The 22,545-nt window shown below is 49.6% G+C and overlaps 1 protein-coding gene and 1 long non-coding RNA gene across 3 annotated transcripts; one reads left to right on the top strand and one right to left on the bottom strand.

Annotated features, from left to right (window-relative positions):
* Window positions 1–2,033: 2,033 nt before the first annotated feature.
* Window positions 2,034–16,379, top strand: LOC123133383 (SAC3 family protein C). 2 transcript variants are annotated; one of them, XM_044552896.1, is made up of 8 exons: window positions 2,034–2,326; window positions 3,324–3,424; window positions 5,205–5,426; window positions 6,117–6,338; window positions 6,446–6,531; window positions 6,759–6,855; window positions 15,749–15,841; window positions 15,973–16,379. In XM_044552896.1, exons 1-8 carry the CDS (start codon window positions 2,131–2,133, stop codon window positions 16,126–16,128), a joined length of 1,173 nt encoding a protein of 390 aa, XP_044408831.1. In that variant the 5' UTR covers window positions 2,034–2,130; the 3' UTR covers window positions 16,129–16,379. The 2 variants fall into 2 exon arrangements, with proteins under 2 accessions (XP_044408831.1, XP_044408823.1); XM_044552888.1 differs by lacking the exon at window positions 2,034–2,326 and adding an exon at window positions 2,391–3,127.
* A 1,777-nt stretch (window positions 16,380–18,156) lies between these two features.
* Window positions 18,157–20,666, bottom strand: LOC123093012 (uncharacterized). The gene is made up of 3 exons (XR_006444972.1): window positions 19,458–20,666; window positions 19,171–19,276; window positions 18,157–19,006 (listed from the first exon to the last, which is right to left on the bottom strand). It is a non-coding gene; the product is annotated as an uncharacterized lncRNA (long non-coding RNA).
* Window positions 20,667–22,545: the final 1,879 nt, after the last annotated feature.

Raw genomic sequence — 22,545 nt, 5'->3', positions numbered from 1 at the left:
ATGCATCTTCATACATTTTTTTGCATTATTCAATTAAATCATTCTTTTAATTCACATTATTAAGTTAGGAATACAAAAGAAATTATTCTTTTTCTCGCATTGCAATGCAGCCAATGTTGTCTCCCGTTGCAACGCACGAGTCTTTTGCTACTTATTTTTAGGCCAACTCCACCGCACGACCTCAAACGGACGTCCGGTTTGGCCGGATTTTGCCCTTTGGGGCGGCGATGGGTTCGCCCGTGTCCGGTCCTGTCCGTTGGGTCGTGAGTGCGCCCACCACGCGGCCACACCTCAAATCATGTCCGCATTGGACATGATTTAAAAAAACAGAAAAACGTAAATAAAATGACTAAAAAAGTAAATAAGTGCAGTTTAAAAAACATAAAACTTGGTTAGGGGGGTCACGGCCACAAAAACGGCCCAATTTAGCAGTTCACTTAATGGCCCAGTGCCATAATTAACATAAAAAGAAAATAAAAAATGCCACCGCGCGCTCTTGCCGCGCCCGTCGATGCCATGACCCTCGCCGTCTTTAGTGGCCGCCGGTGTCATCGTCGTCGCTGACGAGGTCGACGTAGGCTGGTGGCGTCCAGAGGTGGGACGACGACGCATGGTACACGGGGGCGGCCTGGAAGGCCGGAGGTGCCTGCACCACCTCCTCCCATGGCAAGGCCTCCCGCTCCGGTGATCGCGGCGACGTGGGGAACCAGTTCACGCCCCCCACGACGTCAGCCATCTCCGGCGCGGTGCACGACCAACTCCATTGCTGGCCCACCAGGCTGGGGTGGAACGCGGCCATCGGCTCCTCCTCCATCGCCTCCTCCCTCCTCCCCTTCTCCTTGATGGCCACCATCTCCAGCTCGAGAAAGGCGACGTCGCCGGTGGCAGAGAGTGCCAGCGCCTCCTCCAAGCCGTCCCATTGGCGCTCGTCGTGCGTGTTCATGGAGGCCTCCATGACACGCTGCATGAGCCGGGCCTCCTCCTCTGCTGTCATGCGAGGAGGTGGAGGTGGTAACGGAGACGGGGAAGGCGACGACGTGGGCGTGAGGCCGCGCACCCGCGTACGCCCGCGCACCTCTCGACGTGGCCGCCGCGGCCCCGACACCGTGCCGACGAAGTAGGACGCGCGGCGCGTGTCGTGCTCGTCCTGGAGCCACATGCCCGAGAGCATGGAATCAGGGGCGTACCTATCATCGTAGTATAGGTCGTCCGGGAGGAGGAGGCGGCGGCGCTCGATCTCATCGCGGTGCGCACGGCCGCCCATCGACACCGGCGGGATCGGGACCCGGTCGGCGCTGAGGTGCCAGTTGTTGGGGAGGTGGACGTCGCTCCACGGGACCGGCGTCCTCGTCTCCCAGTAGCGCCGGCACACGTCCGCGCTGAGGTACTGCCGGTCGCGCTCGCCGGCAGGCCTAGGGGCGATGGTGAAGGGGGCCGGCGCGGGGGCTCGATGGGAGGAGCGCGGCGGTGACGCTGGCTCCTCCTTCTTCACGGAGCCGTGGCGGCGGCCCGAGGAAGAGCTGGCCTCGCGGTCGTGCTTCTCTTGCGGCCGTAGTTCCATAGCCCCATGGCTGCGGCCGGCCGGCGAGTTCGAGGATGGGGAGCGGCTAGGGTTTGGGCGTGTTGGCTTTCGAGGGGGCAGACAGGGGCCGGAGTGGGAAGTGATGAGGACGATGACCGGTCCATGGGTCCCATTTAAGAAGGACGGCGACCGTTCAATGGCCGGATGACAGGTGGGGCCACCCGCCCGTGTGCATTAATGTTGGCAGATGGGAGGTATGTGGCCGCCTGCCACGCGGCCCCGACGCGGACGAGCGCGCGTCCGTTTGCCGTCCGCCGCGACCCAAATCAGACGCAAGTTGCGCTCAAATTAGGTCGGCCCGGACACAAAACAGACAAGATGGATCCGGGCCGTCGCGCGCTGAACCGTCTGGTTTGTCCTTTTTACCCCCAAACAGATGAGGCCGAACAAAATGGAGTCGCCCGGTGGAGTTGGCCTTACATCTGTATCTGGTCTGCCATCACAACCACGCTTTACACTCCGCCCGCGTCCCCTTTCCATCGGCGACAAATTACCGAACTATCCCCGAGGTCGCGGCCACGGGGCGAAGCTCCTTCTCAACCGAGAGCATGGACCGCCGCGACGGGGCGGGCAATCGGGGCCGGAGCTACGCGCGCGGCAACGCCCGCGGCCGAGGATGGCGGGGCCGATGTGAAGACCGCGGCCGCCCCTCCACACAACCTCCTCCCTCCACCGCCTCTGCCGCCGCGGTCATCCCCAGCGACGCCCCGCCGATCGTGGGCACCTGTCCCGACATGTGCCCGGGTAACATCCTTGTCCAATTCCTCTCAGCCTGCACGGAGCTGTTGACCTGTTCGGAGAACCGAAGCTCCCCACCGGGTTCCCTTGAGAGTCGCACAGGCAAAGCTCCGCCCGGCTCCTTTGCCCTCCTCCTCCGGCGGTGCTGCCGTCGCGAGCGAGCTTGGGAAAGGATGCCAGGTTCCCGCTCTGTACAGTAGGTCTAGGATTAAGTGTAGGGCCAGGTTAGACTTCCCTCCGTGGGGTATGGCGTGATGCCGAGTAGAAGCAATGCGTCGGCGCTTACGAGCGGTGCCGGACGCCGTTCAGCTTCGCTTTCCGGCTGCTCTCCGTGGTGGAGAGAAGCTGCGGGAGGCGGATCTGACTCCAGCTTCTTCAATAAGCTCGATCTCGTCCCTGATTTGGAGGATGGCCATCGCTTAGTCCTGTTTTCTTGTTGCTGTCGTTGTGATGGGAAAGGAAAGAGGACGAGGTGGGGATCAAGATTCTCCCAATTGGGCTGGTGCATACTCTCATCGGTGCCTGGGGTGGAGCTACGCCCCGCACTGTTGCTGCCGGTCTCTGCCGCCTCTCCGGTGACCTTTCTGGCCGAATGGCGTCCCCGTGAAGCCATGGCGTCTGCGCTGGCTTCGTTTCTTCCTCCAGGCTTGATGCTATTAGGGAGGCAGCTATTCAGCTTCGGTATGGAGTCTTCCTCTTCCGTCTTCGGCCGGAGATGGAGTGGTGGCGGTCCAGTGATTCCAAGTGGTCTTGTCCCCGGTGATGGCCGGACTGAATCTGTGCTGGAGCTGACATTTGGACCCAATTGTAATCTTGATTCTCTGGATAGGGTCCTCCTTGCAAGTTTCAGGGACTATGCTGTAGTTTTATTTTCCTTTGAGTCCTGGTCTGAGATTTGTACTGCAGCTGCTGGAAATTAACGAAAGCTCCGGGTCCAGAACCTTCTGGGCCCGACCACTGTTCCAAAAATAAAAACTCATTGTTGCTAATGTTTCTGTTGCAGCTACGGAGAGAGCGCAGAGGGAGCGGCTCCGGGATCTGGCCGTGTTCGAGCGTGTGTGCAGCGACCCCATGCGCACGTCCCATTCCCTCGCCGTCAAGAAGGTGAGCCGTCCATGATCTCCAATTATCCATATACGCGTGGAGGTTATTCCTGATTTATACATGCTGTTGGTTCAGCCTGATGCTTTATGGGTAGTCCCTTTTGGTCCTTATGTGCTTGGATTGTTTCTACCATGCAAATGGCGAGATTAGTTTTGTTTCATGTGGTAGCTAGAGCATCTCTAGCAGACCCCTTATATCGCGGACCTTAAAAGTGCGTTTACAGTTCGCGGCAATGCCTCAGATACGGGCTGAAACAGCCGCGGCAGAACAGAAACTTTAAAATGAACCTGTAAATTTTGAAATCAAAACTTCGCGCGAGAAATCGAACTACTCCAGTAGAACTACTAGCGTTCATAGTTACTTGATCATCATACAGAAGTCATACATAGTCGATTTTTTACAAACTAGATCGGAGGAGCAACGGCCACCGTAACCCTAATGCCGAAGTTTGGCTCTCTGGAGCCATCCGGGTGCGGCGGCAACGCTGCGGCGGCGGAGGAGCTCAATCCTCGTCATCGGAGCCGAGATCGATGTAGATGTCGTCTTGCACCTTGGCTTCGCGGCGCCATACCGCCAAGTTGTCCTCGAACTCCTGCGCCTTCGTGAGCCCCTGATCGAGGAGGACTTTGTTGAGGTCGGCGTCCCGTCGACCTCGATGCTCTGCCTCCTCCACCCGTGCCCTGCGCGCGAGGATGGCGGCCTCGAAGGCGTCCGCCTCCGCCAGGGAGAGGAAATCCTCCGGCCTGACAATGCCACCGCCCCGCCGCTTCGGCTCCGGCTCCGGCTCCCTCTTCACCGCGCGGAGCGGCGGGAGCTCCTCTGGCTCTTTTTTCATCGGCGTGAGCGCCGTACGGGAGCTCGACGCACCGGCGGAGGAGCTGCCCACGGCAGAGGACAGCAACGCCTGCCTCCGGTCGTACTCCTCCTTCTCGCGGCGGAGGAGCGACGGCGGCGGCTGAAGGCCTTGGTTGAGGTACCTCCGGGCGCTCCGTTTCCGCTCGAGGTCGTCCCCATCGCCGGCGCCGCGGCCTGAGGACCACATCCCGCGCCACATGGTGGAGTTGGGCGGCGGGTTGGAGTCGCCGGCGGCGAGAAATCAAGAGGGGAGAGGAGGGATTGAGGCGGCGTGGGGATAGGGTTCGACCCAGTATATCGGCCGCGAACCCTTAGTTATACTGCGCGAGGGGGGCGGTTTCCGGGCCACTGTAAAAGATTTACGGGCCGGGGCGACTATGCAGGCTCTGGTCTGGCCCAAAAAAGGGGCCAAACCCATACAGTTGCCGGAATTTTACGGGCCGTGCGGTTTTAAGGGGTCTGCTAGAGATGCTCTTAGCCTCGCATGAAGTTTTGCTTAACTGAAAATCAGTGTTGGCAATGATAAGCTGCAGGTGAACAGTGGACTATTTATGTTAGTTGTGTACAATTGCTGCGCACGCCTGACCCGCATTCCTTTTGTCCAACCACTGCCGGAATACACACAGGCTGAATTTGCGATCTTCCTGAGATTGGGCCTGTAACACAGTTGACTTGTACTCCCTCTGTAAAGAAATGTAAGAGCGTTTAGTTCTTTACGGAGGGAGTATTGTTGAGGGAAGTGCATATCACAACCCTGAACTCAATGCTGAGTTAAGTTACAACCCCAAACTTCAAGGCTGGTTATCTATGCTTTTTTCTGTTTTCTGGATGACTTTGTTGATTATATGTAAAGAGGTTATTAATAAGAAAAATTAGCAGGAGTCTGTGATTTTTAATCCCCTTCCAACCCTTGGTTTCCTGCTAGTTTTGCAGAACTATCTCGTCTACCGGCATACAGGCATCAGATATACGCCCTCTTCCAGTCTTACGAGAAACGATGGATTATCTTTGGCATTTACTAAATTCTTCAGATTACCCATTTGAGATCGTTCATGATTTCATATTTGATAGAACAAGGTCTGTGAGACAAGATCTTAGTATACAGAATTTGGTGAATGATCAAGCTATTGGCATATATGAGGATGTGGTACAGTCCAATCTCGATTCCTTCCTCACATCTTTATCTTGTTACTTTTACCAGTTTTCATGGCACTTTGGCTCAAATGTTCAATTATGTAACACAAGATTTTGATTAGTTTAGATTATTATTCCTAGAAGCTGATTTTGGTGTGGTAAGGTGGAACTAGTTTTTTGCTTTGTGTGATCTTTCTTAAATTAGATGTTCAATGCTTACAGAGCAACCATCTTTTCTTCCGTCTAAAATGTTAGCCTTGTTTACCAAAACTTTCATATGCAAAGGAATCAGATAGAGTACATTATCCAGCCAAATGATTGTTTAGATTCTCTTTATTTTCCAGAGTTGTTTTGAAAAATATATGTTCCTTCTCCAACTATGCTTAGATTAGTTCTCATGCATTTTCTTCATTTGCCTTAGCAATGAAGTTATTTTTTTGTACTTTAGATGCTACTACCTCCGTCCGGAAATACTTGTCATCAAAATGAATAAAAGGGGATGTATCTAGGTGTATATTAGTTCTAGATACATCCCTTTTTATCCATTTTGATGACAAGTATTTTCGGACGGAGGGAGTACTATCTTTCATAGCTATGTTTCCTGGCATCAGTTCTGTTTCCAGCCGGAGGAATATAGTTGCCTGAATTGTAGACGATAGTATTCTGCTCACAGCATTTATCTAATGCTTGCCCATTTCTGCAGATAAAGTTTCATATTCTGTCCCATCAAAGACTTGCGAGGTCTTGCCAGGATTCTGATGCATCTTCCTTGTGTTACCTGAACACGGAACAAATGATGAAATGCCTTCTTTCTCTGTTTGATATGTATCATACAATTCATAAAATCAATTCCCAAAGCAATAAAGAGGCTGAGTATTATTCCTTCTTTGTGCTTCTACATTTGGGTTGCAAGATACCCAAAATGGTATGTTTTTCATTCTTATGCCCGCTAGATATCTGATTTGTGTTATTCGCCTATGCATGATCGTTACGCTTTCCGTTACCCTAGCCTAATTTTCTATTTATCTCCAGGCAAACTCACTCTCTTTTTGGTATAGCCAATTACCAGCTTCAATAGTACGATCAAAGGAAATGATATTTGCTAGAACTATATTGAGGTAACTTACACATGTTATGTCTCATTGTGTATGACCTTTTTTGTGCATGCTCCCATATCTATTCGTGTAACTCAGTTCAGTATCTTCATGGCTTTCTTTTCCTTTTCAATCTCCGTTATATGATTGTGGACATCTAACAAGTGCCAATTTCACATTCACAACTAACTTCTTTCATGTCCCTTTTGTAAATAACTGAAATGATGCATATCTCTTTTGTTCCTTTGTAGATGCTACCACCTTGGGAATTTCAAGCGTTTCTTTTGCATGATAGCAGATGAAGCAACCGAGCTTCAGTTGTGTTTGGTAGAACCTTTCCTCAATGAGGTAAGTCCAGAGGAATCCTTATTCTTTCCCATCTGTATTGACTTCTGGGCCCGTTTTATTTATGCAGCATTCATTTCTAACTTTTAGAAGCATGTTTACTTACTAAGATTTGCATTGCTGTGGCTTTTGGTGCCTATTTACATTTCTGTTTTCATCCTTTCAGCAAGGAAAAAAACAATACACTAAGTTTGTCGTTGTCAGGACTCGACCTGCTACTCATTGAATCTAACAGGATCTTACGGGGAATTCAGAGCAAATCGACCCAATTGCTAGGATTTATATTGAGAAAGGGGAAGTCACTGTAGCATGCCTCTGGCGGCTGAGTTTACGACCCAACTTACATAAGCATAGTCTGAATTGAGGGGAAGATGAGGATTTATATAGCCATTACAACCAAGAGCAGGTGATAAAGCTTGCCGGACGTTGAACGACGACGTGGAAGCTTCAGGAGATGCCCGATGCAGGATCGACGGTCGAGAGTGACACCAGTTGGCGAACCGGTATCTTCTGAAGAGAGCCACTGGTTGGTAGATCAACGACAGAAGAGACATCCGAAATGCAGAAACAGGGGAAGTGTCACATTTCTTCAGTAGCTAGAGCCTGACAATACCCCCCAAATGAGACTGAGCTTGTCCTCAAGCTTGAAAAGAAGGGAATACTTTCTGGATAAAAGCTGAATCCTCCTAGGTAGCTGCCTCCACTGGCATATTCACCCACTTGATCAGCCAATGCACCACAAGAATACTGAATTAATTTCCTCTCTAGAACTGCTTCAGGCTCCATTTTGATAAGTCCATTCTCATCAACCAATGGTAGATGTTTAGTTAGAATGACCTGAGGTCCTATATGCTTCTTGAGCTGACTGACATGAAAGGTGTGATGAAGTTGACACCCTTCAGGGAGCAAGAGCTTGTAAGAGGTGTTGCCAACTTTCTCAGGACCATAGAATTTAGAATGTAGCTTGAGCTTTCAACATGTTCTCCTTGATCGCTCCTAGTGCTAGTTCATTGTTTTGTAGCAAATTGTCACTGTCTGCACCTATGGAGTCAAGGAGGGCTGACTCTGCAATCGTTGGTGGAGGGAATGCATATAGGGCTTGGAATGGTGTCATTTGTAGTGATGTGTGAAAACTATTATTGTACCACCACTCAGCCAGAGCAAGACAGCTGTGCCATTTCTTTGGTTGTTGGAAGCACATGCACCTTAAATAACTCTCCAAACATTGATTGACTCTTTTAGTTTGGTCATCAGACTGGGGGTGGTAGTTGGTACTTAAGTGTAGCTTGATCTTGAGGGGTTTGAATAGTTGGTGCCACAGCTTGCTTGTAAAAATTCACAGACGCCGCAACCGGATCCAACCGTCCCCCGCCGTTGCCTAGCCAGATCTGGGCCAGACGCTTGTGCCCCGCACCATCACTGGCCGAGCCCGGCACCACTGCCTGCTCCATGTAGCAGCCAGCAGCAGCAAGCACCTCGTCGCCGTAGAGGGACGACCATGCCGCAGGGGCGCAGCCCGTGCGTCGTGGGTGATGACACATCATCACCACATCGTCCAGCTGTTGCGCGCAGCACACCGTTGCAAGTGCCGGAACGCTGCCAAGGTCGCGTGCTGTGCTGCGAGAGCCTGCCAAGTTGGACAACCGCCGCCCTCGATCGCGAGATATGTGCGCTACAGGGCCCCCCACGCATGAAGAAGCTAGTCCCGCTGCCGCCAGCCGCTAGCGGGTTTCGCCCAGCGGTGGCGAGGGAAGGAGGGGGGCCACAATGGTGGTGGGTAGGTGGATCCAAAGTCAACTAGAGGAAATAGCAAAAGCTAGTTCGTCCCAATCCCTAGAGCGATTGAGGCCTTGAGAGGTAGTCTTCTCCAATCCCTAGGGGACGAGGCCTTGATGTCCACTTGGGTATCTTCTCCTAGGAGGTCTTGATCTCCAAGAGGAGTAATAGATGAGCAAAGCTCTCTCAAGATCTAATAATATGCTTTGCTAACCCTACTAGAGAGGAGGGGCCGTCTATTTATAGTCTAGGACGAGATAGAGGGGTAAGAAAGGGATACGTGGCCACTTGGGCCGAATTGCACGCAGGCAAGGCCGGACGATCCGGGTAGGTACCCGGATGATCCGGCAGGGTTGTAGCCGCAGACGGGAGGCCGGACGTCCGGGATGTTCCTGGATGATCCAGATGATCCGGGCAGGTTCCCGGATGATCCGGCTTCGGCCCGGCCTTTGGGTGCCTCCGGCTGATGCAGACAGAAGTCCGGATCGGCCGGATCATCCGGGAAGGAGTTCGGACATCCAGGCATTGCAGGATTTACCCTAACTTGTTCTTCTTCTTCGCGTTCCGCTTCCGTCAATGCTTGGCCTTGGTCCATAGCTTCTCCATGGCTGTTTCCTTGGTACCTGAGCATGCAAAGTGTTTCTGCTTGAGGTAGTAGCCACATCCCAAGTGCATCGAAGTGGAAATCACTAACGAGAGAACTCACCTCGTTCTCGATAGCTCTTGCACGTGCTCTTGTCATCGGTCCACTTGGTGCTTGGAGAGTTGGTGTAGTGTCCATGGGGCTGACCGTAGGGTGCTTGATGAGGAACACTAGATGAGAAGAAAGAAAACACATGCCAGATCTGTTTGGCTACTTCTAGATGCTTCCACTCTAGTGTAGTATTTCTTTCCTTTTCTTTTCTATCCTACCTACTGTTTTCTAGAGTCTTCTAGTTGTGTAGCTATGAGTAGAATGGTGAAACTCACATAATGTTTTCTAGAGTATTCCAGCTATAAGTAGAAGTATGTGAAGGCTTCCCAAAGCCCTATAAATAGAGGTCCTCACCTCTACTTTGGACCCAGACTATGTACCCCTACCTATAATAGAACTTGTTGTTCTTATCTAAGATCTTGGAGTAGATCTTGTGCCCTAGGAGTTCTGGATTGAACTCTTGCTGCCCTATCAGCCTACATTCGCCTCTAGAGCGATATCTAGCGCAGCACGTTGAAGCTGTTCCTTCAACACTTGTGCTGTACACATAGTAGCAACAAGGTGGAGTCGCTCCACAATCTTTGTGCTGCTTCAGGTGGCATCAGAGCCTCGTTGACCCATAATCGTTCTTGCTGTCCTCTTCGAGAGCAAGTTGCAGCAAGCAATGGAGCAATTGGAGAAGAGGATGGATGCTGCTGAACAACAAATCAAAGAGCTGCGTGAAGATCTTAATAGGAGATTTGACCAGCTGGTTGAGATGATAAGAAAGGGTGTCCCCCCTGCTACCAATGAAGGAGATTCATCTAAAGAAGAGGAAGATGTTCATCAAGGAAGAAGGAGAGGTAATCTTGGAGCAAGACCGCCACGACAACATGTTGTTCAATGTGCTTCAAGAAGGCCAATTTATGTTGAGGCTTCTGAAGGTGAAGAATATGATGATGCCCTTGAAGAACCAAATCTCTACGCATATCGAAGAGCACCCAACCCTACATATGCAAGAGATACATACAAGGTGAAAGCTGAGATCCCAAGTTTTAATGGAAATGTTGACATTGAAGGGTGCCTGGATTGGTTATATGAAGTGGAGACTTTCTTTGAGGTCATGGAGGTTCCGGACGATCGTAGAGTTCCTTTGGTCGCATACAAGCTGAAAGGAGGAGCTGGTGCATGGTAGCATCGCGTTCAAGAGGAGCGCAGGCTGAGAGAACCTCGTGTTAGAACTTGGCGACAAATGAAAGGCCTCTTGAAAGGAAGATTTTTGCCCGCTGATTATGACCAGATCCTATTTATCCAATTTCAAAATTGTGCTCAAGGAAATAGGACTCTTTCAGATTACACGGAGGAGTTTCTAAGGCTACAAGTGAGGTGCAACCTTGTTGAAACTGAAGAGCAACAAGTTGCAAGGTACATCAATGGTCTCAATGATGCTATTCAAGATCGATTGATGATGCAACAAATCTGGTCCGTTGATCAAGCACAAGCTCTAGCCTTAAAGGCCGAGAGGTTTGTGAGGATGAGAAAGACAACTAAGGCTCCATATCCTCCATATCCTCATACCGAAGGCTCATCTAGGAGCCAACCTAATAGTGGAAGAAAAGACCACTCCACCAAAGACAAAACAGCCCATCTCGAAGCAAACTAGAGGCAAGGGTAAGGCAAATGAAGCCCCAAAGTGCTATAAATGTGGTAAAGAGGGACACATATCCAGCGGTTGCCCACTAAGAAAATTTGTTAACACGACTATCCATGATGGTGAAAGCGATGAGGAAGAATACGAATCTGAAGATGTAGACGGACAAGAGGTTTGTCAAGAAGAAGGTGAAGAGGTGGTATGTGTGATCTAGCGTGTCCTATGTTCCACACCACAATTCGACGACACACAACGGAAGAAAATATTTGAGAGCAAATGCACGGTGAATGGCAAGATATGCAAACTAGTGATTGATAGTTGCAGCTGCGAGAATCTTATATCTCAGAAGTTGGTGGACCATTTAAAGCTTGAAACCATGATCATCCAAATCCCTACACTATTGGATGGATCAAGAAAGGAGTGAATATGAGGATCACCAAACAATGCAACCTGCCACTTTCTTTGGGTAAGCATTATCGCTCAAATGTGTTGTGTGATGTGGTTGACATGGATGCCAGCCATGTTCTTCTTGGGAGGCCTTGGCAATTTGATGTGGATACTACACACAAGGGCAAGGAAAATTCTTATTCTTTCATTTGGAACAAGAGAAAGATCATTATCTTACCAAACAAAACCGAAGGTAATACCTCTAAGGAGGAGGGGAAAACTATGTTAACTATCTCCCATACCTCTCATGAGTTTATGGAAGACTTGAAGGAGGCAGATTTGTGTGCTGCACTTGTTGTAAAGGGAGAAGAGCACCTGACTGTTGAAATTCCAGCAAAGGTACGTGGTTTATTGGCAGAATTTTAGAACATACTTGGGGAGCCACATGGCTTGCCACCGATGAGAGGAATTCAGCACAGAATTGACTTAATTCCAGGAGCAAGTCTTCCTAATCTTCCACACTATCGAATGATCCCAAAGGAGCATGATATATTGAAGGAGAAAGTGGAGGAATTGTTGCAAAAGGGGCACATTCAAGAAAGTATTAGCCCATGTGTTGTACCAGCCCTACTCGCGTCAAAGAAAGATGGATCTTGGCGCATGTGTACGGACAGTAGAGCTGTTAACAAGATCACCGTAAGGTATAGATTCCCTATTCCCCGTCTGGATGATATGTTGGATCAGCTTAGTGGAGCAAGAGTGTTCACAAAGCTAGATTTAAGAAGTGGGTATCATCAAATCTGTATAAGACCCGGGGGTGAATGAAACACCGCCTTCAAGACAAAGGAAGGGTTGTTTGAATGGCTAGTCATGCCATTTGGACTCTCAAATGCATCAAGTACCTTTATGCACTTAATGAATCAAGTCCTTAGACCCTTCTTATCCCACTTTGTTGTGGTCTATTTCGATGACATCTTGATTTATAGCAAGGATGAGGATGAACACTTTGATCACATTCGGAAGGTGCTAGAAGTACCAAGGAAAATGAGCTCTACGTCAACTTGAAGAAATGTGTTTTCCTGCAAACACAACTTCTTTTCCTAGGATTCGTGATAACATGTGACGGCATTCGTGTTGATGATTCTAAGGTTGAAGCAATCCGAGAATGGCCAACTCCTAAGACCATTTCTGGGGTAAGAAGCTTTCATGGCTTTGCAACTTTCTATAGGCGATTTGTTAAGAATTTCAGCACTATCATGGCACCAATTACCTAGTGTTTGAAGAAAGGAAAGTTCCAATGGGCAGAAGCAGCTGAAGCTAGCTTCAATGAGATTAAACAAAAGCTATCACAAGCTCCTGTCTTGCTACTACCTGATTTCAACAAGACTTTTGAGTTGGAGTGTGATGCAAGTGGAGTAGGCATTGGAGCTGTCCTATCTCAAGAAAGGATGCCCATTGCTTTCTTTAGTGAGAAGTTAAGTGAAGCTAGACAGAAATGAAGTACCTATCAGCAAGAATTATACGCCATTTTCAGAGTGTTGAAAACTTGGGAAGTCTATTTGCTGCCTAAAGAGTTCATTGTTTATAGCGACCATCAATCCTTGAAGCATTTTAGAAATCAAAAGCATGTTGACCGCATGCTAGCAAGATGGACAGCATATCTGGAGAGGTTTAACTATCTTATCGTGCATAAATCTGGAATAACTAACAGAGTGGCCGATGCTTTGAGTCGTCGTGCATGCCTCTTGACTTCTTTTGAAGCTGAACTTCCGGGCATGGATCAAATAAAGGAGTTGTATGAGGGTGACGAAGACTTTGGCCATGTTTGGGTAAAGCACGCAAGGGGCCAACCATTAGGTGATGACTATTTGATGCAAGATGGATATCTCTTCAAAAATGATCGTTTGTGCATTCCAAGAAGTTCTCTGTGTGACAAGCTGGTTAGAGAGCTCCATTCAAGTGATCTTAGTGGCCATGTTGGACGGGACAAGACTATCGCTATCCTGGAAGCTCGCTACTTTTGTCCACAACTAAAGAGAGATGTTGGAAAGTTCGTTCAACGGTGCCCCGTATGTTAGACCTGCAAAGGCCAAGTCCAGAACACAGGGTTATACATGCCTTTGCCTGTTCCTGTTGCTCCATGGGAGGACATTTCTATGGACTTCGTCTTGGGCTTGCCAAAAACAAGACGAGGAAGTGATGCTGTATTTGTGGTCGTGGATAGATTCTCTAAGATGGCTCATTTCATCCCATGTCGCAAGACAACGGATGCTCATCATGTGTCAAACCTATTCTTTCGAGAAGTGGTCAGACTTCATGGAGTTCCAAGGTCCATTGTCTCAGACCGTGATAGCAAGTTTCTTGCTGCATTTTGCTCACTTTGTGGAAGCAATTCAACACTGAATTGAAATTTTCTAGCACTGCTCATCCACAAACAGATGGACAAACGGAAGTGGTGAACAAGTTTTTGGGTAATCTGATGCGTTGCATTTGTGGAGAAAGAAAGGGGCAATGGGATTTGGCTTTATCTCTTGCAGAGTTCTCCTACAATAACTCCAAGCATAGATCCACAGGAAGGAGCCATTTTTCCATTGTCTACACTAAAGTTCCAACGCATATGGTGGACCTGGTGAAGCTGCCATCAAGGGGAAACTCGAAATCAGCATTGTCCTTTGCTGATAATTACACTGAGTTATTTGAAGAGATTCGCGGCACTTTGGAAGCACAAAATCAGAAACATAAACAACTTGTTGATTGCAAAAAGAGGCCAAAATCATTCCAAGTCGGTGATAAGGTGATGGTCTACCTCCGAAAAGAGAGGCTGCCTTTAGGTGTTAAAGGGAAACTTAGGCAGTGAAGGTATGGGCCCTTCTCTATCGTGAGGAAGATAAATGATAATGCTTATGTGATAGATCTTCCAAGTGACATGGGTATCTCCAACACTTTCAGTGTTGCGGACTTGACTCTCTACCATCCAGAAGAAGCGCTCTATGAAGATAACTCGAGGGTGAGTTCCAAACAACCAGGGGAGAATGATGAGGAACACTAGATGAGAAGAAAGAAAAAACACATGCCAGATTTGTTTGGCTACTTCTAGATGCTTCCACTCTAGTGTAGTATTTTGTTTGGCTACTTCTAGATGCTTCCACTCTAGTGTAGTATTTCTTTCCTTTTCTTTTCTATCCTACCTACTGTTTTCTAGAGTCTTCTAGTTGTGAGTAGCTATGAGTAGAATGGTGAAACTCACATAATGTTTTCTAGAATATTCCAGCTATAAGTAGAAGTATGTGAAGGCTTCCCAAAGCCCTATAAATAGAGGTCCTCACCTCTACTTTGGACCCAGACTATGTACCCCTACCTATAATAGAACTTGTTGTTCTTATCTAAGATCTTGGAGTAGATCTTGTGCCCTAGGAGTTCTGGATTGAACTCTTGCTGCCCTATCAGCCTACATTCGCCTCTAGAGCGATATCTAGCGCAGCACGTTGAAGCTGTTCCTTCAACACTTGTGCTGTACACAAGGAGTTGCTCCTCCACAACCTTTGTGCTGCTTCAGGGCTCCGCATGAGTAGGTTCCCACCGGAGCCGCCTTGGGAGATAATGCAGGGGTTCTCCCCAAACTTTACTGGGGGAGACTTGTATGAGGTGAGATCGTGAAATCAACCTAAAAAAATAATCATATTTAGACATTTCAAAAAAAATCTGGAATTATTTGACAATGTCCATGTGGGGATGTTTAAAGCTTCGGAAAAAATCAGCTCAAAACTCAATGTACATTTTAAGGATTCAAAAAAGACAAATTCGAATGTGAATAGTAGCAGCTTTGGGTGAATAGACTTTGACACTATTCACATCCGATTTTGTCTTTTTACTTCTATTAATGTAAGTTGAATCATGAGCTACAAACTTTTTAAGGTTGTATAGTATATCAAACATTGATGCGTGTCTACAAAAAATTTGAGAATGTTTGGACATGTATTTTTTTTCCAAAAAAAAAATCGATCGCATAGATCTCACCTAATGTGAAATCTCACACAAGTCTCCCCCAAACTTTCCTGAAAGCTCATGATTGATAAGTGATGATTTATCAATGTGCACCATGTTAAAATTCTGGATCTGTAGAAAAATGGTGCGGGTTTACTTGGTCATACTTTTGCATGATTGTTTGTATGTGCTGATGTTATAGCATGATGTGTGTTTCTGCAATTAGATGTTTCTAATTAAGGAAAAGCAAATGTACATGGGTGCACCACCTCCATATTGCCTTGTTTATCGATTTGTTTATATATGATATTCCTTGTGTATAAACGGAAATGGGTGCTGCATATTGCCTTGTTCACAAGCCGACATATCGGTACATGCCTGGTTGTGACATATCAACTTGTATTTATCCTGGTTTGCTGCTGAAGGTCCGTGCTAGAGCATTAATGTACCTCAACCATAGCGGCTACAAACTTCAGCACCATCCTTTGACACATTTGTCAGATATCCTGATGATTGAGGTATTAAGCTGGAATATCCAATTTATTACTGCAGCTGATTTTTTTTTATGCCGTGCAGCTGAACATTTAGCAAAACACTAAAGATGTACTCCTACCATGAACTGACATTGAAACTTATTGCCTTTCTTTAGGAGTTGGAGCTGGAAGATCTCTGTAGAATATGTGGGCTTGAAATTAGCAGAAGCGGGGATACTAAAGCATTTGCTCCCAAACAAACAACCTTCAGCCTACCAACGCCATCATCTAAAAGTAGTGGCATTTACATCTCAAGGGAGATCAAAAGATGATAAGAGCATTATTAGGTACTCCCTCCATCCCAAAATTCTTGTCTTAGATTTGTCTACATATCGAATAGATACATCCGTATGTAGACAAATAAATCTAAGACAAGAATTTTGGGACGTTGGGAGTATGTTTAGTAGAGTGCACACCGGATATACAATGCATGGGACACTTGTTCTGCTGTAATTCTGCTGCGTGTAAAAGTTTGTAACAAGAACACGAAAGGCAATTAATACAAGAGAAGAAAAAAAGGGCAGCCCGGTGCATGTAGCTCCCGCTTGCGCAGGGTCCGGGGAAGGGTCCGACCACTTTGAGTCTATAGTACGCAGCCTTTCCCTACATTTCTGTAAGAGGCTGTTTCCAGGACTTGAACCCGTGACCTCATGGTCACAAGGCAGCAGCTTTACCACTGCGCCAAGGCTCCCCTTCTAATACAAGAGAAATAGAGGCTAATAATTGTTCTGCTGTACTTCTGCTGCGTGTAAAAGTTTTTATGATTTTTCTGTTCACCGGGAGCAGATGAGCCGGGTTAAGATGTGTGTTGGCCTTCGGCCATGTAGCATGTGTGGTGGGAAGAAAGAAATACTAAAGGGGGCCACCGAGGGCATGCCCATGAGGCACCAGGGCGCGCCCACCCGCTCGTGGGGCTCCTGGTCAGCCTCTGGTGTCCATTTTCTGGTATATAAGGCCATTTGCTCTAAAAAAATAAGCAGAGGACTTTCGAAACGAAGCACCGTCGTCTCTTGGCGGAATCTGGGCAGAGACACTTTTGATCTCCAGAGCGATTCTGCCGGGGAAACTTTCATCTACGTCTTCACCAAACTTTCATCTACGTCTTCACCAGCACCTTTTCATCTTAAACCCTAGTTCATCTCTTGTAGTCAATCTTTGTGTCAAAACCTCAGATTGGTACCTATGTGTTGCTAATAGTGTTGATTATATCTTGTAGTTGATGCTAGTTGGTTTATTTGGTGAAAGATTATATGTTCAGATACTTAATGATATTCAATATCCCTCTGGTCTTGAGCATGAATATGATTTGTGAGTAGTACTGTAGTTCTTGAGAACATGGAAGAAGTCTCGTCATAAGTAATCATGTAAATTCTGTATTCGTTCTTGAGGACATGGAAGAAGTTTCGTCATAAGTAATCATGTGAATTCGGTATTCGTTCGATATTTTGATGATATGTATATTGTTGCTTCCTAGTGGTGTTATGTGAACGTCGACTGCATGGCACTTCACCATCTTTGGGTCTAAGAAAAGGTATTATGGAGTAGTAATTAGATGATGTGTTGCTTCGTAAGGGGCTGATTTGGATCCATATGTTTCATGCTATGGTTAGATTTATCTTAATTCTTCTTTCGTAGTTGTGGGTGCTTGCGAGAGGGGTAATCATAAGTGGGAGGCTTGTTCAAGTAAGAACAGCACCCAAGCACCGGTCCACCAGCATATTAAATTATCAAAGTAGCGATCGCGAATCGAACAAACATGGTGAAAGTGACTAGATGAAATTCCGGTGTGTCCTCAAGAGCGCTTTACTTGCTACAAGAGAAAGTTTCAGCCTGTCCTTTGCTATAAAAAGGATTGGGCTACCTTGATGCAACTTTGTTACTATTGCTATTTTTCGCTCATTACAAATTAACTTTGCTATCAAACTATCTGTCACCGATAATTTCAGTGCTTGCAGAAAATATCTTGCTAAAAATCGCTTGTCATTTCCTTCTACTCCTCGTTGGGTTCGACGGTCTTACTTACCAAAAAGACTATGATTGATCCCCTATACTTGTGGGTCATCACAGCCAGCCAACCCCGTGGGTGTTTCGCTTGCGCTCAAGACCTAAAAAGCCCAAGTATGTAAGTCTTCTTTCAAGTCCAATTCCCCTTCCCAGCCATAGACCGACTCCCGACTGTCCGACTGGCGGGGAGAAAGTCGAAGGAGGAAATGAACAAGAAAAGTGGCCTAAGGTGAAAAGCAAAAGCAAGCCGCCAGCCGATAGGAAATAGTCACGGATCGAAAGCACATGCATTTATCTACAACCTCACGGCCAAAAAGTTCATTACATAAACTTACACCTAGTGGGTGGACTTGCCAAATAATCAAAAGTTCAAGCATAAGAACAAAATATAGGAAAAGCTAAAAGCTCTACGCGATGGCCGCGGCGGCATCAGTCCGCGCCGGCTCCTCTAAGGCGTCGGTGTCGTCCATGGCGGCTACATCGACGTCCCCCTCGGACCCTGTCTCGGCCGAGCAGCCCACCGGGTCCTCAAGCACCAGGCCGAAGTTGTCGGCAGGGAGCTCCGTGCCGTATTCCGCCCGTTCTGAGATGAACTGTCATGGGGGCGTGAACGACACAATGTAGTTGGCTCGCGTGGCGATCGGCGTTGCCAACCGTGCTAGGTCGTCTTCCGCCCCGGCTCGCCGGGCGGACAACCGGCCTAGATCGACGCTCGGATACCAAGACAACACGAAGCTGATAAGCCATGCCGCACCGGCCCCAAGCCACCACGCCAGCCGGACTCGGAAAGACAAAGAAGTAAAACAAAACACTTACGGGTGAGCAACTCGTCGATGTGCTGCACCTCCGCCAGCACTCGATGTTCCTTCAGCAACCACGTGTTGGCGTGGCAGTTGTGGTCCTCCTTGAGCTGGGCAACCTTCTTGGCGGTTGTGGCCACCTGCTCATCCTTATGGGTTGTCGCCTTGCGGTGCTCCTACGCAAGCCGGTCCAGCTTGGCTTGATGGGCGGTCGCCGTCTGGTCCCGCTCCGCCGCCAGTCGGCCCACCTCTGCCTGAAGCCGGTCACGGTCCGCCACGGTCTAGTCGCGCTCTCAGCCGGCCTGGTCTAGCCGGCTCTGGAGATCCGGTGCTTCAGCTGCAGCACCTACGTGACGAGGTTCCCAGTCAGTACCCGGACAAGACAAAAGAAAGCAAAGACGAAGAAAATCAAGAATATTCGACCCAGCTGCTGTGCAGCCGACCCGAATCTCGGAGGCTACACCAAGTGAGTGCGCTGACGCGCCCCCATTGGAAGCATGCGAGCCGTACCTTGAGCTTGGCGCAGCTCCTCCTCCTTGGTGATGAGCTGGGTCCTGGCCTCACGGTACCGACCTAGAAGGCGGTTGTAGGCCGCCACCCTCAGGTCATAAAAGGTCTGCAAGAAAGACGGTTAAGAAAAGAAAAACGCATGTGAAGGCCTGACTGCTGCGCGGCCGGCCCAGGCCTCGGGCGCCACACCCAATGGATGCGTTGGCGCGCCCCCACTGGAGAGCGACCAAGGCGGTCAAGAAGAAGAAAAGCAAGCTACAGAAAAAGCAGAAGGTAAAAGGACTTACCTCTATGGTCCACTCCAGCTGCTGCATCCGTTCCTGCTCTGCCTAAACGTAGTTCTGCAGGCGAATGCGGTTGTCGGCAAACTACAGACGCATGGCATCTATCGCCACACCCAGTTCGCTGGTGCGCGACCTGCTCATGGCCTCGCCGGAACCCTCCCAGGTCCGCTGCATCTGAGTCGCGGACCGGGCGCTAGTCCCGCTTCCAGCCGGCCTCGGCTCAATGCGCCCGGTGGTTTGTGGCCTGGTGACAACCATGGTGCCAGAAGCCCCGGGTGCGGCCTCCGTGCTCGGCGGCTACACCCCTCCACCGGTCGGCGCGGTCTCCTGCGGTCCCCTTCATCTCCGTGCTCGGTCTCATCGGCTGGATCGACAGCTGGTGGCGACTCCGTGGTGATGGTCTGGTCGGCCTTCGGCTCATGGTCGCCCATCTCGCCACAACCGGCTACGTCGGCAGCGGCTCGGGCATCGGCCTCTGCCCGGCAAAACGGATCATGCACCGACTTCGAGCGATGCTCCTGAGCCGGCGACTGCGGCGACGAGTTTGTCCTCCAAGCCGGCCACGTGGGGTCCTCGGCGGTCCTCCCTTGTGTCCCCAGGGCGCCCGTCCACGCCTCAGCCGAGGCCTCTGCCATCTCCTGCTCGGCCTCCGCCCGATCCCTCCACGCGGCGCGCTCTTCCTCCTCAAGCTCTGCGCTGGTTTGCCGGGCCACGAGCTCTTCCTCGATGCTCCGGGCCGCTTCGCGCTCGCCCGCGCTGCTCCAGGTTTCTGTCGTCCGGCTTCGTCTCCGGGCGCGACCGAGGCAGCTGCCTCTGATAGCTCAAGGGTGGCCCTGAACGGCACGCGGAGGACGTAAAGAGAAAAGGAAAACAACAACACAAAAAAAGAACAAGTGCGATAAGCAAAGGATAAGCAGGGAAAATTACTAACCCGACAACCGCGGGAATCGTCCGTCTCGGGCCCACCGATGGGGCAAGCCGGCGCGCCTTCTTGATGACCCTCCTTCCGCCTCCCGGTTGCATCATGGCCAGGCGCTTCTCAGCCGGCCACCGGCTCGCTAGACGGCCCGGCTCCGATCGTTTTCTGCAGTCGCCTTCGAGGTGCGACGCTGGCATCTGCCCTCCTGGTGGTGGCGCTGCACCATCGGCACCGCCCAGGGTATCTTCATCGTCGTCCGTCCACTCGCACAAGGGGTCAGGAGTCAGAGACTTACTGGCGTGGCTGGACTCGCTGGTTTCGGCGTCTTCAAGGCGCACGCCGGCTCCGCCCTCTTCCTCGTCGCCTCCCGCCTCCTCCCCATCTGAGTCGGGCAGGTCTGGCTGTCAGGACCTAAGGATTCGACCCGTTGTGGGTATGCTAGCTTGGTAAGCACTATGAGGTAGGGTGGAACGCTAGAGGGCCAATCTTTCACGATTGGAGGGGATCCCGCGAAGAACATGAAAAACACAAGAGGGAAAGACGAGAGAAAACGCTCAAATAGACAAGATCTAATCACACATATGCTAGATCCACATACACATAATGAGATACACACGATCCAAGTCAACACAAGAGGATACAGAGGGTAGCTAGTTCATCACAATCCTGAAGGAGTTGAGGTCTCGAATCCTAGATGGATCTTCCCTAGAAGGGGTCTTGAATCCACTTGGGGGATCTTCTCCTAGCAGGCCTTGGTCTCCAATGGAGTAGGGGTACAAGTGGATGAGCAAAGCTCTATCTCCAAAATAAGCTATCACAATGCTAACCCTAAAACATTGGGGAAGGAGTATATATAGTATAGGAGGTGAAAGGGTACATGGGCCTCGGCTTGTTACTATGCGTAGGCAGAGTGGGCTGGATGTCCGGGCGTCGGGCCGGATGTCCCGGCCTTCTCGTCGGACCGGATGTCCGGCCTGGCTTTGGTTGCTCTCTGAGAAGGCTCGGGCCAGATGTCCGGGCCGAGGGCCGGATGCCCGGCGGCTTGCGTCGGGCCGGATGTCCGGGGCCGGGGCCAGATGTCCAGGCCGGTTTCGGCCGATTCCGGTTGCTCTCTGGATAGGGTGGAGTTGGATTTCCGGGGGTCGGGCTGGATGTCCGGGCTTGGGCCAGATGTCCGGTGCCTGTAGGTGCTTCTCGGCTGGGTCGTTGCTATGGCTGACATCTTCAGAGGCCGGATATCTGGGTCCTGGGAGCTTTCTCCAGATTCTTTTGTTGGTCCTCTTCATCCATGTACTTTGGTCTTCATGAGCATCTCTGAGAGGGTCTTCTCCATACCTAATCACACAAAGCATTCCGGCTTTAGGTAGTAGCCATGTCTCATGTGGGTCATATGGAATATCATTAAGGAGAGATGTCACCTCGGTCTCTAGAGCTCTTGCACGAGCTTGTGTCATCGGTTCGGTTGGCACTTGAGGAGACGACAATAGGTCCATGGGGATGACCGTAGGATGCTCCGCATCATCTCGCCCCTCCTCCCTTGGGAAAGATCTGACCTCATATCAAAAACCACATCACCATGTCAGGGAGAGAGATCCTTGACATTGAAGACATCGCTCACGGTGTACTTTTCGCGTGGTATGTCGATCTTGTATGCATTGTTGTTGTAGTGTGCGATCACCTTGAAGGGTCCGTCGGCGCGTGGTAGTAGCTTGGACTTGCGTTCGTTGGGGAAGTGGTCCTTGCGAAGGTGTAACCACACAAGATCTCCAATGTTGAATATCATTGCGTGCTTGTTGATGTTGATCTTGGTTGTGAGGCGTTGTACTTGGCACTCGATGGTGTGCCTTGTATCTTCATGCATCTTCTTGAGATAGCTCGCCCGAGCACTCACATCCATGTTGATGTGCTCTTGTAGAGGTAGTGGTAGAATGTCCAATGGGGACAATGGATTGAATCCGTATACGACCTCGAAGGGGGACTTGTCGGTAGTAGAGTGTCTTTCTCGATTGTAGGCGTACTCGATGATGGGTAACCATTCCTCCCATTCCTTGATGTTCTTCTTGTTCAACACGCAGAGGAGAGTCAATGGAGTCTAGTTTGTGACCTCCGCTAAGTTCAATTTCTGAGAAAATCGTGGCTTCGCTAAGTTCATCTAGCATATCATCAAGGCGT

Source organism: Triticum aestivum, chromosome 1B (genome assembly GCF_018294505.1).
Source record: "Triticum aestivum cultivar Chinese Spring chromosome 1B, IWGSC CS RefSeq v2.1, whole genome shotgun sequence".
Lineage (NCBI taxonomy): Eukaryota > Viridiplantae > Streptophyta > Magnoliopsida > Poales > Poaceae > Triticum > Triticum aestivum.
Note: the sequence above shows the minus strand (reverse complement) of the source record. Positions and strands in the feature narration are given on the sequence as shown.

Coding starts and splice junctions, on each gene's coding strand:
- LOC123133383 (XM_044552888.1), top strand. CDS start 2,575: ATGCCGAGTAGAAGCAATGCGTCGGCGCTTACGAGCGGTGCCGGACGC. Junction 3,425..5,204: donor ATTCCCTCGCCGTCAAGAAG/GTGAGCCGTCCA, acceptor GTTTCCTGCTAG/TTTTGCAGAACTATCTCGTC. Junction 6,856..15,748: donor TAGAACCTTTCCTCAATGAG/GTAAGTCCAGAG, acceptor TTGCTGCTGAAG/GTCCGTGCTAGAGCATTAAT.